This window comes from Condylostylus longicornis, unplaced genomic scaffold, assembly GCF_029603195.1.
Source record: "Condylostylus longicornis isolate FDR11 unplaced genomic scaffold, ASM2960319v2 ptg000013l, whole genome shotgun sequence".
Lineage (NCBI taxonomy): Eukaryota > Metazoa > Arthropoda > Insecta > Diptera > Dolichopodidae > Condylostylus > Condylostylus longicornis.
In genome coordinates, this window is record NW_026577982.1 from 6,461,895 (window position 1) to 6,479,469 (window position 17,575).

General features: G+C 28.7%; 1 protein-coding gene across 1 annotated transcript; it reads left to right on the plus strand.

Annotated features, from left to right (window-relative positions):
- Positions 1-14,659: 14,659 nt before the first annotated feature.
- LOC129605681 (uncharacterized) lies at positions 14,660-17,299 on the plus strand. The gene is made up of 7 exons (XM_055515584.1): positions 14,660-14,723; positions 14,808-15,053; positions 15,114-15,413; positions 15,472-15,492; positions 16,664-16,807; positions 16,870-17,163; positions 17,226-17,299. The coding sequence occupies exons 1-7, from the start codon at positions 14,660-14,662 to the stop codon at positions 17,297-17,299; spliced, it is 1,143 nt and encodes a 380-aa protein (XP_055371559.1).
- The last annotated feature ends 276 nt before the right edge of the window (positions 17,300-17,575 follow it).

Consider the following 17,575-nt stretch of genomic DNA (forward strand, 5'->3'; position numbering starts at 1 on the left):
TGTTTATGTATAAACAAAATAAAAATGTTAAGTAATTTTTGGAATATTGTAGCCTTTTTACAAAATTCCCGATCATTAAATAAAGTTAATTATGTGTAAAGAAAAGTTGGTTATGTGTATGTGTCAAATATGTGCCTATACTTTTATTGAGAAGTGATTTTACAGTAATTAAATTATTCAAAATTCCTGAATACTGAATACTATAATTCCATGCGGTTCCATAGCTGCATCCTAACGAATTCGAACTTTCAATTTTTTTCCTTTCAAAAACAAAGAATCAATATCCGATTGAATCACATTTAGTAACGCTTTTTCTGAGACTCTTAATTTTCGGTATTATCTGGAGTCTCGCAAATTAAAACCCTAAAAAATTTTAAAGCCCTTTGAATTACTATGCTACAATATTCACTATAGGTATATTTTAGTAAATGTATACCTAATTTTATAATTTACCATTTAGACAAGCATAATAATCGCACACACAGATTTATGTATATAAAATTTCCTGCTCAAGACCGTTCGTTGCTATGTAAATCAAAATTGTCCGAAAAATTTACAAAATTTCGTCAATATTGAAAATTTTCAGAAAGAGCAAAAGAAATCAACAAAACTCAAGAGTTTAAATCTCAATTTCGTTTCCTTTACCCAAAAATGTATCTTTTTACCAACTAAAAAAAAAGAGAAAAAAAAATGGAGAAAAAATATTTACACCACAGATCAACAAACCATAATAAATATAATACCAAAAACAAAAATATACAAACATATGGGGAAAAAAAACTTCATTTTTGAACAAAACAAAATAAAAACCAAAAAATAAAACCTCTGAATTTTTGAATCCCTATTCCAATAACTTGAATATTATGTACATAAGAGTATTATTTAAATAAAGAGATTTAGTTACAGTTACGTTATACATTATATGATCTTGAGGAAAATTTAGAAAACCACGTAAGATAATAATATGTTGTATAATAGTATAAACCGTATCATTCACAAATCATACAATATACTGAATTTTATACCACATCACACTTTCTAAAGTAGTCTACTGTACCACAATATTATTAAGATTTAATCTTATAATTGTATCTGCTCTCATAAGTATGTTTTTTTTTTTGAGTATTTATGCTTTTATATATATGAGAGAATCGATTCCAATACATTTTAGAAATTTTTGAAAAAAATCTGGGCAGATGAAGTTTTGACAGTAATTATTTTGTTGTAATTTCTCTGAAACTTTAATTAACGTTTCTCTTATACTCTTATTAATTTTACACTCTCTTCATAGTTGAGCAACAATGTAAAACTAAAAAGAAACATTCTCTTCAATTGTTATTTTGTGTCCACTTCCTGCTACAAGACAGGAGAAATGCAAAATTTGAAAATTATCTGAAAACGAGAATTTAACAAGCAATTTTAAAGTATTGTTCTATTTAAAATGCGAGCATTTTCATGAGCATCCTCTTAAAAAAAAAACAGATCTTAGTTCCCCTTTTTGGGTCCCATTTTAATATTTCTTTACTCTCATAAATTCTTATATGTCCTTGTGTTTATAACAAAAATTTATAAAAATATATCCTGCATCAATGTCTATCCTATGTCCATTCAAATAATTATTTCTTAAAAAACGATTTTGTCCTTGAATTACAAAAGAAAAATAAAATATCCTTTTACATTCAATTGGTTAAACAAAACGAAAAAGTAAAATATTATGGTTTTTGAATTTTTTAACTTAATTTAGAAATTTATTATAAAAAAAAACAAAAATATTATCCTTAAACTTTTATATGGTTTGCCATTTTTCTTTAATAGAATTAAGAGTAAGAAAAAAAAAATAATAAAATTCGGTCGAAAAACAACTTAAATACCAGAATTGAATGCTCAACAAGAAGTAAAATAAGACAACAAGAAAAAGAGCAAAATTGTAGGTCATAACACACATAAGGAGGAAATAAAAAACTCCGACAAAGAAATATCCTTGAAGTCTATATTTAATATCCTTTATAAATTCAGTTGTAATGGTTCACTTTACATAAATTTAAAACTACACATGTTGAAATTTTGATTTTTTTTTTTGTTAAACCAAAAGGGTAGTCAAAAATTGCAAGGTCATATTTTAGAAAATTGTTGTATTTTTTCATGATTTTTCAATATTTTTAATGAGAAATTTAATTAAGTAATTGAAATTTTTGGTATTATCCTGGAGTAATTAAAATTTTTGGTATTATCCTGGAGAACTGATTATCTCAATATGATATATTAATTTCAAAGTTGAAAAAAATGTCAGTAATAAAGAGGGTGATCTGGAGTGTCCAATTTTACAAATAAACATGAAATTTTTAATTAAAGCAGAATCAAACGTAATTTTTATGAAATGGAAACTTAACAATGTGAATAAATTGCAATGGCTATGAAAAATACACAATCGCTAGAATCCTGTTTATCGACATAAAATAATTCCCAAATTATAGTTCAAGTATGTGAGCAAGTTTAAACTGCGTGCAGAAATCGCTTGAAGAGTAGTCATTTTGTTAGTTCTTTTCACAAAATAATTTTTTGACATTGCACTTTATCTAGCTTTAGTCTTCAGCATTGACAAGTTTCCAATCATTTGTTATAATCACATTCGTAAATCAAATTCAATATTTATAAACAATTCTAAGTCAAATAAAACCAAGAAAATCGCCCCTCAATTTAACTAAGTTCATGCAAAAAATTATTTAATAAATTTCAAAGTACTCTGTACTTCTTAATACATTTAAAAAGAGCATAAATTTCAGATACATAGATTCAAAAAAAAATATATAAGATTTGTTGAGAAAGATCACCTGCAACACAAATAAATAAAGAGAAAATTCTGAGAGAAGAAAAAAAATAAAAATAACATTAAAAAGAAAATATTATACAAAATTCTTTTAGAAAAAAAAATAGAATTTCAATGGCAATCTTTACATTTTCCGTTGTTGAAGAACTTATCCAAGTCTATAAAATGGTAAACTTCAAAGCCAGACAATATCATCAACCTGATAAATTTTTTTTTTTGCCTTGTTTTTGAAATTCGATTCCCAAAAACGAAAAAAGGACTATTAATGCTTGTGCATTGTACCATCATTGAACCATCAAGTGTCAGGAAGAATACAAGTATATTTTTATACAAACATTTTTAATTAATGTTTACATAACCTAAATATATTGAGGAGTGAAGGCGAAACATAAAGACTTCAGTAATATTACGAAAGAACATTATTAAAGCGAAAATAATTTGTTTTATATAAGATTTTTTTGTTTTTTTTTCTGGTGAGTTCTCTTGAAACCATTCCTGTGTAATGATAATGAAAATAAGGACATTTTAGTATATTAAACCGTTTTAATGTAACATTCAAAATTGAAATGTGGTAGTGTAGCTGCCACTTAAGATATTATAAACAGTAAAAATAAATGAAACCCAAACTAGTTATGCTACTATCATAGACGTTGGTGGTTTTCATGCAATATGAGAATCCTATCAATTTAAAAATCACATTAATATGTGTTTCAAATATGAAATTGCTAAGTTATTTGTATTTCTATACCAGATGATTTGTAATTAACAGTCCGGAATAAAACTTTCTTTTGTCTTTCGACAATCTTCTAGTCGTTCAAAAATTATTTAATTACTATACAAGCGGCTTTCAAGTTTTAGCTATTCCTTAGTTGCAGATGAGGGGTAATTAGTTACGGTTCACAAGATCTTATTGCGAAAAATTGACTTAATAGCTTACTCTCGGAATACACTCTCTAAAACGTACCCGATCCTTACATTTACATTGAACTCTTATAAAATTAAACTAGTAAGTAATATAGGAGGGGATCAATAATAGAACATCCCTAATTCTGAAGTACCAGTCACATATAGTGGGGAATTATGGTAACACAACATCTCGAATTCGTAATCTCTAATTCCTTAGATCATGTATACAACATTCCGTTTAATATTAACTTATTGACCTTCATATTGTAGTTTAAGAGTTCGAATAACTATTTTACATGTAAGATTTTAAGACTATTATGGAGTGCATTATTGACAGTCCATAGTACGTTTCCCCTATTTTAAAAATAGATAGGTACAATATACTTAGATATAAAAGAGAATAATTTATAAATATTTGAATTTTAAACTGTTTTCATTTATTTCCAGTTCCTTTTATATTGTGCTTATCATACATAATAGTTTTGAAATTGGAGATTTTTCTCCTACTCTTCTTTTTCTCTTGCTATAATTCTTTTATGGTTTTCTATTTTTTAAATAAATAAAAAAACAAGCATCAAAGATTGTTTAAGTTTTGTATTTTTAATTTTCATTCTACTTAAATTACGTTTATATTTTGTATGTGAACACAAGTGTTTAATATTCTTTTAAAATTTATATGTATAGTTTTAATTTTGAACCCATAATATTCATATACATGTTGGTTCTACATGTGCTGTGTTTAAAATACACACATGTACGTATGAAATTACATAAGTAGGTAGCCAGCTACCTACATACCAACCTACCTTTCATATTATATCTAATATGCTGTTTGTACACATATGAGTATAATATGAGAATTTAAGAATTTAAGGACTCAAAACAGAAAAAAAAGTACTTGAATTTAAAGATACAAAGAGATTGCTATGACATATAGAAAGTGAAATAAAAGTAAAGAAGGACAAAAAAAAACAAGATTTATGTATTTGTGTTAACAAAATAAATAGGTTTAACCTTTTTAACTGTACTTTTTTTTTGTTCAATTTAAATACTATAAGGAGACATCAAGGATAAAACTTATATAGTATAAATATGTACAATGTACACAAAAAAAAGGCATACATTTAATCATATTTGAATTTAATTTTAACAAGTTTATCATTTTATGAATTCTAAAAAGATTTTTAGTTAAAACACAAATTAAAAAATAAAATGTTCTTTAAGAACAAGAGAACAGATACACAAGATTTTATTCTTTTTAGTTAAACCTACACAAACATGGCATTCATTTGAGTATATTTGATATTTGTATTCTAATTTCAAAAATAGAGTAGGGAGGTATTAAACAAAATGAGTACAGAATGTTTGTGTATACTGACATTTAGGTATTATAATCATAAAATGTTAAAAGAATATTGTGTTAATTTGAGAAAAATTAATTATAATTGTATGTGGAAAACTTACATAAGTATGGTAACACTATAATATAGGCGAGTAATTGTTCTTATGAATTCTTACACTGCATGTGCATATATCGTAATAATAACTCAGAAATCAATGTATCAATAAGTTAACGGTATTGTAAGGAAGTCAATTGATTTCTATGAATTAAATATGAAGCAAGCTCTACGTACACTCAATTCGTTTAAGGACTTACTAATCAGCTATCTTTTAAAACTCATTTGAAAAAATTCATAGGCAAAGCAAGCTCTATGTTGGATTCAAGTCATAGGTCAAAGAATAAGTGATTGCTGCATTTTAAAATATTTTTAACCATGACTAATCTTCTCTCATCTTGAATATAATTCAAAAATATGACCACCCTGCTGCAAAGTCAATACTAATTCGATTGACCGGTAATTCATTAAAGGACATGCAAGCCTGTAACTGAAAATATATTCAAGCTAGAATTTACAAAACCTAATAAAAACTTATAATTTTTTGTTTTTCTTCGGTGATTACTATGGAAATTCAATTACGAAAACTTAGGCAAAATGAATTCAGCATTTTTAGTTCCGATATTCCATGTATCAAATGTTATGTGCTTTCTTATGATTCATAAATTGGACACAAGATTATTAAAATCTTATGCAATATGATTAATTAAACCAGTCTAGTAAAAAATATTTTTTTTCCTTACATTTTACATATATTTCGTTGTTGCCATACATATATTGTGTGTTCATATGAATGAATATAGGCAGGCGTATGTAATGTCCATTAGTTAAAATAATGTCAGCATAAATTTTTTTCAATATGCACAAACAGACGTATACAAACTTTATTATTTAATTTATTCTCTTTTATTACTTTAAAATTTTTCATTTTTAATTTAAATTCATATATAAAATTCTTAATTAGCATGTTCCAAATCACCATTCTTTCGTCTTTTCTACACGATCATTATTTATTAATTTGACATAAAATATCGCATGTCTACTTGTTATTTTGTTATATAAATTGAAATTACAATAACTTCTTTGCATAAAAATACTTGGTATTATCACATACAAGTAAATATGTACATGCATACATAAATTCACAAATATACTTAAACAATTATGAGCTTTCCTAATTTTTCAAAGTTCTTGTTATTTTTTCAGTTTCATTTCAATAAATACGCAATATTATGGTAATGGTACTCTTATACAGTTCTTAAATTTAGCTAGCAAAATTTTTTTTAAGTTAAAGGAATTTTAATTTTTTCATGTCATCATTATTATTTTTATTTTCATTATTATTACTGCATTTATTAAGTTATTTCATTCATAGCATAGATCTTGTCCATACCATGCCACAAAACATAGAAATTCTTTATAAAGCTGATGCAGAAATAAAATAATATAAAGAAACCAAAAAGAACTTTTGTTTCTTTCAGCATTTTCGTTCATTGTTATTTGGCAGGTTCCCCCTTTAAGTTTTTTTTTCATATGCATGAAATCTCAAGAATCGCCATATCAAAAATATCAAAATAACAAATAGAACAGAGAAACTACACTATGACAAGAACTGATGATTTCATTAATGCATGCCTAAAAAATTTTAACAATAATTCGTATTGTAATACACAAAAATATGAAAAGAGCATAAAAGATGTGAGAGAATCAGAAGAAAACGAAAAAAAAAATGAACGGTCGTCACGGCGTGGGTTGATAATTGCTCAAGTCATGGTCGAGCCAATGTGCTTTAGTGTAGTTGCCACAATGTCGTTGCATTAAAAACAAATAAAAATTTTTTCATCTCTATCAAATCCATAATATTTGTTTTAGTTTTGTACACTTTATTACTCTACCAAGTGAATTTAAAATTATAAAGTTCAAACCGTCAAAACAATCATTTTTACCCATATTGTTCTTGTTTTTAAGTAGCCCAAAAAACATTCATAACATTTTTGATGAAGTTTAAGAAATTGGATTATAAACAACATACATATCAACGTTACAGTTACGCTTAGTAAATTTTTAAACAACGTACGAATTGATGATACCAGGTTATAGTAGAAGACTTGTCTTAGGCGAAAAGCGTTGCAATAGCAGAGATAGAAGCCGATGCGGTAACTTCGGTAGAGCGGAAGACGTTATTGTTCAAGGAAACAGTAAGAAGAAGGAAGACAAAATAGTCTAGTATCGGTCTGGTGGCAGTTTCAATAGAAATAGGGCAAGGGTGGATGTAGCCGACATATTCAGAAGCAATGGTATTGAGAGCGGCAGAGAAAACTGTAGTATTAAAGACAAATGATCTAGACTTTTCGACTTTCTTAGGCATCGATGAAGAAAGCGATTGCGGATAGGTTTTTAGAGCCGGTTCCGGTAACGAAAACGGTAAAATAATGTAAGAATATAAAAAATTGGCCATAACTTTTTGCAGCACTAAGAGCTATGATAAAGCTCGACAATACATTTTGTTATCCCCACGAGTATTTCAGTTTTTAGATCACTATTTATTAATTATGTGATCGTATACACTTATGGGTGTACGACTACATGCGTAATAAACTATTATCGTAACATTACATTATTATAGAACTTAAAAAGCACATTAAAATTTTATGCATTTTAAATTGAATTGAAACAAAAAAAAAACTTAATATTTGTTGAATTTCTGCTGCTCTTGTTTCATGTATAAAATTTTGTATAGAACCGAAGTCATGAAGTAATTTAACAATTTTTCAAGGTTCACCATTTAAATTTTATTCTGCTGGAATGATTATGTTAATTTTATCTCAAAGACCTTTTTGTCTTTATCCACAAGATTTTAAAAATTAAAACAGTTGCAACAATGTGATACAATAATAATGAAAAGAGAAGTCTTTGTATCTTCTGAAAATTCAATTTAAATTTAAACGTGGAGTTCAATCGCAGAGAAAACGATGATATCAGATTTTGACATTGATTAAATATTGTAAACTGTTTTAGATTTTTTTCTCGCAATTCAGTTTTTCTGAAAATTTAAAGTGATGAATTCAGAAAATGACTGGCAAGAATTTTTTTTTTCATTTAAGAAGTTTTTCTTTTAAATTTTTTTGAAAGAAAACAAATTTTTAAGAAAAAAAATCTTACTTATAGGAATTTAAATTCTGTACATTTTTTTGCTCTTAGGGCAACTTTATACTTATTTTCCTTTTTCGTTCTTATTTTGGGGGAAGCTTTTCGGTTTTATTTGAATTGTAGCAAGCGTTAATTATGTAACACACGAACTAGTGTTTATTAATTAATGTTTTTTATTTTAATGGGGAAATCATTTAAAAGTTATTTAATTAGTAAAAGAAAAATAATGATTTTTGAATTAGAATGAAATCAAAAACTTAAGAAATTAATTATAAACAATTGGTGTAATTATTCACTTATATAGGAAGAAATATTTCTCTAAGACCCCGTTAAAGATAAGTTGAAAACTCTTACATCGACTGCAAAATGAATCAAAAAATTTATTAAAAATTTTGGTTTTCTTAATTTCTTTTAACATTTAAAATACATATACCGCAATAATTTTCGGAAAGCACGGAATTACTTTAAGACTTTTTCTATATATTTTATTTTTATTTGCACCAAACAAGATGCTAAATAATTACAAAAATTTACATAGTTTATACAAAAATTAACAAAAATATACATTATACATACTTATAAACTAAATAGAATTACACTAACTTTTATGTTATCATTTATGCTGAGTAGGTATTTAATAATTATACGATTTAATAATTGTACAATTAGGTCATATAATTATCATTTGATATTGTACTAGGTCAGTAGTGAATTATGAATTTTTTTTTTGAAGGTGTATTTTGTAACTGCTAATGAAAAAAGATGACTAAAACGATTGAATACAGTACAACATCTATTTAATGGTTCATTTTTAGCATATTCAGTCCTATGCGTATATTCTTTTAAGAATTTAGTATGTCTGGTAGGTCTGACGTCGTTGTTGATAATAATTTTGTCTCTAATGAAGTCCACGTCTATTTTTCCTGTTAGGACATCATAGGTAAAACAAGAAGACAACAAAGACCGGCGTGACTCCAGACTCAATATATTCAGGGATTGAAGTCTAATTTTATATGAAGGAATATTGTGGAAGCCATTGGGGTTATATTGGCTTCTTAAAGCCAATATAAAAAATAATAAAAATTGTTTTTGAACCGACTCAATTTTATTTCTGTGTACAGAAAATGCCGGAATCCAAATAATACTGCCATATTCAAGAACAGAACGAACAAGGGAACAATAGAGCGATTTAGTTACTTCAGTATTGTTGATTTCTCTGGCTCTCCTCTTAATGAAACCTAGCATTTTGCTTGCTTTAGAAACAATAGAATCATAATGAAAATTGAAATTGAGTTTACGGTCCATAATAATACCTAGATCAGTAATATGGTCAACGCGTTCTAAAGTGGAGTTTTGAAGTGAATATTCTTGAAGGAGGTTTCAACACTTACGTGAAAAACTAATAACATAACATTTTTTAAGATCTAATTTATTAGTCTCGCACCAAGAATTTAGATGTTCTATTTTTAATTGGAGATAATTAGTGTCAGAAATATCCTTTACAATATGATACATTTTCAGATCATCAGCATAAATCAGATGCGGAACACTCGTCAAACACTGAGAGAGGTCAGAAATGAAGATATTGAAAAGAATAGGGCCTAAATGACTTCCTTGGGGAACTCCAGAGTAGACATGGATAGGTTTCGACTTAACATCCTGGAACTTGACAAATTGGGTCCTTTCAGTGAAGTAAGATTTTAACCATCCCAATAAAATTATCTGCAAAAAAACTGCAAATCTCAGAGTTAGAAGATGATATTAACCCGTTCTTGCTCATGGAGCTCGGATATGCTGACAATTTACGTCTGGAGTTAACAAAGTCAAAAAATCTTTTGGGGTTCCCCAAAATCGAGCTGCCTATATTTTGGATATAAATATGCCTCATTGGATTTAATTTTGAATTCATTCGCCAACTCATTATATTCATTAATAAGTGAGTTATTGTCCCTAGAATGCTTAATTTTATTGTATAATTTATTTCTTCGATTACGTAATTGTCTTAAATTACGATCTAACCATGGTTCCGCCAGTCTATCCTTTTTAAGGATTCTTGGAACATGGGCGTCAATTATTCTGAACAAAATTGTGCTGATGGAACATATCGTTCTAATTAATTTAGCTAAGAGCATAATTGATGCCGTTATAGTCGGCGTTAAGAAAATCATATACAATCTCTTTATTGTAAGATTTAGAGAACTTAAGTTTGTTATTAGGAAATTCAAGAACAATTGCATTATGATGAATAGAATTTTTGAAAAGGTTCTCTTCGTCTGTAGCAAGTCGGGAACGTATGCTGTCATAGGCATTTGAGAAAACTAAGTCCAACCAATTACCTCTTTCATTTGGGTAACGTACCACCTGCTGCAAGTCGTTCCCATAGAACGTACTAAGGAGATTAAAATCGATGTCTTTCATGAAGTTGACTGGAAGAAGATGGTTATCATATTCATCGTTGATAAACGATAAAGCCGACCGATTAAAATCACCTAGAACAACTATCTCATCATCCTCATGCATTTGTGAAAATATTTCGTTACATTTGATAAAGAAATCGTTATAAGAGGATTCGTCCGAATTAGGGGGAAAGTAAACCACTCCCACATAGGTATAGATTCTACCTGAGTATATTTTGATAAATTGATGGTCGAATGTGGAAAAAACTGAAGTGGATATATAACTGTTAATATTTGAGTTAGGAAGCTGGAATGTATTATTAAAGGAATATTTTACAATTTATACAAATCTTTTGTATGGGTTCTAGATTTGTAGATTTTTTAAGGGAACCGAGTGTGGCAAGACCCTCCAGGCTGCCGCAGCCATTCGCGACTTATTGTAGCCTCCCCACGCTAGCGCATATAATATATCCGTTCCAAGTATGAAGCTGGAGATAACCATAAGGGAGTTGCATACCTTTCACCGAACGCTTAGGAAACCCTGTCCAAAACAATTGCGACGCTGGACAGCCAGTACCGGGTAGTCGCAAAGGATATGCACGACGGTTTCGTCACCGCACCTACAAAATCTGCATCTGAGGATTTTGATTTTCCCGTAGCTTGTGCAGTTTATACTTCACTGGGCAGTTTCTTTACACTTAAATAAACTTTTCAATAGAGAGATCGGCGGTTGTCTCATTCTCCGGGACGTAAGTCATATTAGATGTGCTGTTTGGAAATATTCTCGCCATCCAACACAGCTATTTACGTCCGCCCAAGGTTTTATTTTACTGTAGATATTGGTAATTAAATTCGTGGTCTCTCGATTGTTGCATGTGATGGTTACCCCTTTGTACGGAACTGTGTATAATTATGGTTCATTCAAAAAGGCTTTACTACCTATATATGTACTTACTATTACAATAACAGTGTTTAATAGCGTCTAATATAGCCATACCTGTAATAAAAAAGAAAAATTATTATTTAATAAAATTTGAAATACTTTCAATACAAGAATTAAATTTATTAAAATTCATATAAATACTAAACTACTGCAAATTTGAAAGCTCTTTCTGCAAACTCTATATACTCTTATGTTCGCATTGCAATATTTTTTTTCAATTTCTATTTTGTTACTTTAAAATTTAAACTTCGCAAATTAAAATTTCATTCAAACAGCGATAACTGTTATACTTTTATTTCTAACTAATAACACCAAAATCTCTGTGTCTTTAATAACATTCTTGAAATAGTGAAATTAAAGCTAAATATCCAGTAGCATCAATAAATATAGAGAAAGTATAAAATTTTCTACAATATTTTTTTAGTCAAAAGCATTTTCAAATTTCTATTCGCTTTTCATTTCTAAAAAACAAAAAATAAGAATATGGGAAAAAATCACGCTTAGAAAAACCGCCAACCACCCGCCCAGTTTTTCCTTGTTTCCAGAACTGTTTATGTAGAAACAAATTGAAATTCAATTGTGAATTTTTTGTTATTTGAAAACTTCGTAATATTTTTAGAAGTGAACTTTTAATTTAAAAGGAGCAAGAACACAAATAAAAAAAAGCTGATGTGGTCCACACATAACCGACCGCAATGTGTATTGTCTAGTTTAACGAAAATGTTGCATAATATTAAGAAAATACACTTTAAAAACTTCTTTCAAATTGTAAGGAATGCAAAATGTAAAATCAGCCTGAAAAAAAGTACCAGAGGCCTGAAATGTAAAATCATCCAATACCAGAGGCCTGAAATTTCCCAAAAATTGAATAAACGCGTATATACAATGTCTGAAAGACCGACGGACAGACATATAGACCGACATCTCTGTAAAAGTAGTTTGTTTACCCTTCCCTACCATTGAAAAGTGCGTTTCCACCACAAACTCGACATCGGAAATTTGGTGCCAGCACATATCCTCTCTTATTGTATGCAACGCGGTCGGTAAAAAACTAAATTGAATACGAAATTCTTTTTGTTTTTTCCTCAAATTTCATTCAAAGCAATATTTGAAACATGTAAAACGTTGATTTTGATGAAAAAATAAGAATTTAAATGTAAAAAATTTTCACAGGACTCTCAGGCAATATTAATATCATACCAGAGTATAATTGAATATTAGTTAGGACCCCATATAGAACACATTCTTGTTTCACATAAATTACAAAATAAAAGGTGAACAATATCCTTGATAGTACGATGAATTTCGACGAATTTGAAGAGCCGGTATTACTGTGCGACTGGATAAATTCGTTTGAGCTTTGAGAAATAATTCTACAATAATTAGAGAACAAGTACTAAGCGAAATTAAAGCCAAACACCGCTAAATGAGTAAAATAAAAATTAGATATTCTCGTTTCAAGATATGAAATTAAACTAAAATATAAATTGAATAATAAAAACTAATCTAGAACGAGCTCATAATATTATAAACATTTGAAATTTTTGGGTCAAATTATTGTTATGTAAATTTCAATAAAAATTATGTGAGTTTTAATATTAGCGGTTCTGAGACTATAACAAACAAGTGAAAAATAAGAAAACTTTCAAAATTTATTTATTTAAAAGCTCACTTTACTAGAAACTGGTTTCTTTTATTGTTTTTTATAATATGAAGAACAATTATCGAATAACAGAGCGAACATTTTTGCAAATTTTGAAAACAGTAAATTGGAGTTTGAAACTAAGAATTTGGGGTCATTCAACTCCAATAAGTTCAATCAAATTATAAAATATGTAAATGTAAAACAAATTCAGTCTAGTCGGAAATATGCATAAATAAAGAACTTATTTTAAGAATGAATTAAATGTAAAATCGAAATCAGGTATGATTCTAAACAAAGGCATCATACCAGAACCTTTCTCAAATCACAACATATTAACTATTTTTTTTTTGCTTTTTTTTTAATTTATTACCAAAAATTTTAAAAATTTTGATTAAATTAATAATGTAACCCGAAAAAAATTTAAATAAAAATATTCTTTAAAGCTTCGGAATTAATTAAGCAGAAGTTTAAAGCTTATAGGCATTTAACTGTTTCATCCGTCACTTTCTCGGTTAGTATATTTTTGATAAACTTTCAAATATTATATTCATTTCGCAAAATATAAGAGAATTCGAAAACACGGAAGTAAGTGCAATGTCATAATCTCAGTAATATTCATAATTATAATGTTTTCAAATGGTAAATCATAAAATTTCAAACTTCTATTACTCCTATTAAGAGTTTTACCACTTATTTTCAAAAGTAACTTTCCAAATTTTCTGATACCAGTTTATAATCAGTTATTTTTCTAAAAATTTCAGTTTTTTTTGCCATCCTCAGAGTATTAATGCAATTGAAAAGTCTCGTTAATTCACAATTAATAAGGTTTCACATGGGTTGGGAGCTCCAGTAGAAATGATAAATCATAATAATTTTTTTGTTTAATTAATTTTCACCCTGCTTGTCCATATCTTGTTTATAGAGCGGGAGAATAACATCTATTTAAATTTAATATTCTTCTAATTTATTATTTAATTTTTTTTACAAAAATTTGTTTTTAAGACAAAAAACAAAATTAATATAACACAATAAACAGTTATAGAACCTTTCACTTAACCTATTGAAAGCTTCAGTTTATTCTAATGGATACTCAAATTACATGCTATTCTATTTAAATTTTAAGCTCTTCTAGAAGGTCAAAAATCGCAATTAATCAAAATTTTAAGTTCAAGTTGCAAATTACGTTTTAGCAAAATTAAAAAAAATTTCTATGCTCAGTTATCAAAATTTAATAATGGGGTTAATTTGATCGATTTCTTTTTTTATTTAAAGTTGTGCACAACTTTATCCTATATAAATATAAAAGGAAATTTTCTTTATTCAAAACTATCATTTAAAAAAATTTCGAGTTGAGAAACGTTTCGATTAACGAGTAGTATGGATAAATAATTTGAAATGAAGTTAAATACGTTATTAAAAGTTCTAATACTATTTTTTGCTATTGTCAATGGAAATAATGGTAAATAAAATAAATGACGTTTAATCTCTACATAAAATATTTTTGTTTTCTGAACAATTCTATATACTTATGTGTATTAAAAAGGTGATTTTAATGATGCAAATCAACAAGAAACAGAAAATCGAGGAGAAATTATTGTAAATCATAGAAATCATAGAAATTTTAAAAGAGAAGCTGACCATTTAAAATGGGAACGTAAAAGGAATTTTGACGTATCTGACAATAAATTTGTGATAAGAAGAAAACTAAATTCAAAGCTTAAAATTCGTGGACAAATTGAAACTGGAAGAGCTGTGAAAAAAAATGACGAAAAGATTCAAGGCAGACAAAGTAACTATTTTTTTCCATTTAAAAAATATTTATGTATTTATTTGACTGTTTAAATTCTAGCACCACCGCCTCCTCCGCCGCCGCCACCACCACCTCCACCACCACCTCCCCCACCACCACCACCACCTCCACCGCCACCTCCTCCACCGCCTCCTCCTGGTGGAACAACTCCGATCGAACCGCCACCACCACCACCACCGCCGCCTCCACCACCACCACCCCCACCTCCACCAACTGTACCAGCACCACCAACAGGCACAACACCAACAGGAACTACTCCCACTGTATCACCGCCGACGGGTGCTACCACAACCGCTTCACCCACACCACCGCCACCGCCACCCCCACCTGTAACTACATGTAAGATTTTTTATAGTTAAAATATTTAATTTTTAATTCATCTATACAATTTTTAAAGCTCCCCCATCACCGCCCGGAGGTATACAAATTATCATTCCGGCACCATCCCCTCCATCTAAATTTAACAAAGGCTGATAATAAAATTGATTTAAAACAAAAATTAAGTGTATAATTATTAGAATACATATTTTCCCAAAATTTACAAAAAATATAGAGTCACATTGTATAAAAATCATTGCTAATTGAAACATTTATGATGTTATTAAGTTCTTCAACTAGCAAGTAGAATGTCCAAATATCACAACTTGACTCAAAGTTCTAAACAATTTTTCAAGTTCTTTTCATAGCTATTACAAGAAAATTGAAAATTATAAAAAAGGGAAACCTAATAAAATGTTATAAAGATCTTCAAGTGTTGAATTAGCAACTCTTGATTTCAGTTAATAATTTCAATTAAAAATGGAATAACACAATTGCTTAAAATCTGAACACAAGAAAGATATTTTTTGGAAAAAAACATGTATTAATAGTGATTAGCCAATAGCCACCACATATTTGGAAGACATAGTTAAAATATTTTTAGAAAGATAAAATTTGAAAATGAATCAATAATTTTTCATGAACTTTACAAAAAAAAAATTCTTAAAATGTATGGTTATCAAATAGATATTGTTCTTAAACTAAGCTTAGCGTAAAGTGTGGTTCTTTGGAGTGCAAATTACACCGAATTGCACAAAATGTGGGAAGAAAAGTTATTATTGTGCAGCCGAAATGCTACCTCTAGGCAAATTTTCATCTTCTAGTATCGTTAACCAATCACGCGGAAAGAGTTAATGTCGTTAATTTTTTTCTATGTTTACTACATTTTTAGGTTTCATATTCTAAAAATAAATATAAAAAGAAATTTTCTTCGGTAAAGTTATCATTCGATAGAATTCGATAGAATTTCGAAGACTTTTATTGTGTAGTGTAGATGAAAATGAATTTACAATGAAGTTCAATATATTAATACAAGGATTAATCCTACTCTCTGCGATTGTAAATGGAAATAATGGTAATTTAATAAGTCACTTTTAATATTTATTTGAAATACGTTGTTTACTGAACAAATTCATAAATTCTTTTTACTTAAATATGTGTACATGAAGGTGATTTTAATGAAACAAGTCAACAAGACACACCAAATCGTGGACAAATTATTTTGAATCATAGAAATCATAGAAATTTTAAAAGAGAAACTGAAAATTTAGGTTTGGAACATGAAAGAAATTTGAATGCATCTAAGAATGAATTATTGATAAGAAAAAAACTAAATTCAAAGTTTAAAATTCGTGGGAATATTGAAATCGGACCAGCTGTAAAACAAAATAACGAAAAGATTCAAGGCAGACAAAGTAATTCTCAATTTTTTTTATTTAAAATAAGTTTATATTTCATTTAACTACTTCAAAACTAGCACCACCGCCTCCACCGCCACCACCACCACCTCCGCCACCACCACCACCACCACCACCTCCGCCACCACCACCACCGCCACCTCCACCTCCACCTATTACATCGCCTCCCACATATCAAATAGAACCACCACCACCACCGCCTCCACCGCCTCCACCACCTCCACCACCTCCTCCGCCACCGGTACCAGCACCACCAACAGGCACAACACCAACGGGAACTACTCCTACTGCTACACAGACGCCTACCCCAACCGGTTCACCAACATTACCTCCACCCCAGCCTGTAACTACATGTAAGATTTTTTATAGCAAAAACATTTCATTTTTAATTTAACTAAGTACACAATTTTTAAAGCACCCCCGCCACCGCCCGATATTCAAATTATTATTCCAGGAGCATCTCCACCATCCAAATTTAACAAGGGCTGATGAAAAAGTTAATTTAAAAAAATTGTACATATTTTTATCGCAATATAACAAAACTATAGAAAAAAAGTTACATTAATTATGCGTCTAATACTAAATATAAATTTTATGATATATCAAATTCATTTTAAGTTCACGAGACTTCGCTCAGTTTTCGATCAACATATAAGGTCTTGTCAAGCTCCTTCAACATCCCAATATAATTCCAGACATAAATTTTTTCATTTTTCGATCGTATAAAACTACGTTCTAAAAATCTTAATTAAAAGCGTTTGTTTC

Coding starts and splice junctions, on each gene's coding strand:
- LOC129605681 (XM_055515584.1), top strand. CDS start 14,660: ATGAAGTTAAATACGTTATTAAAAGTTCTAATACTATTTTTTGCTATT. Junction 14,724..14,807: donor TATTGTCAATGGAAATAATG/GTAAATAAAATA, acceptor TGTATTAAAAAG/GTGATTTTAATGATGCAAAT. Junction 16,808..16,869: donor AAAGATTCAAGGCAGACAAA/GTAATTCTCAAT, acceptor CTTCAAAACTAG/CACCACCGCCTCCACCGCCA.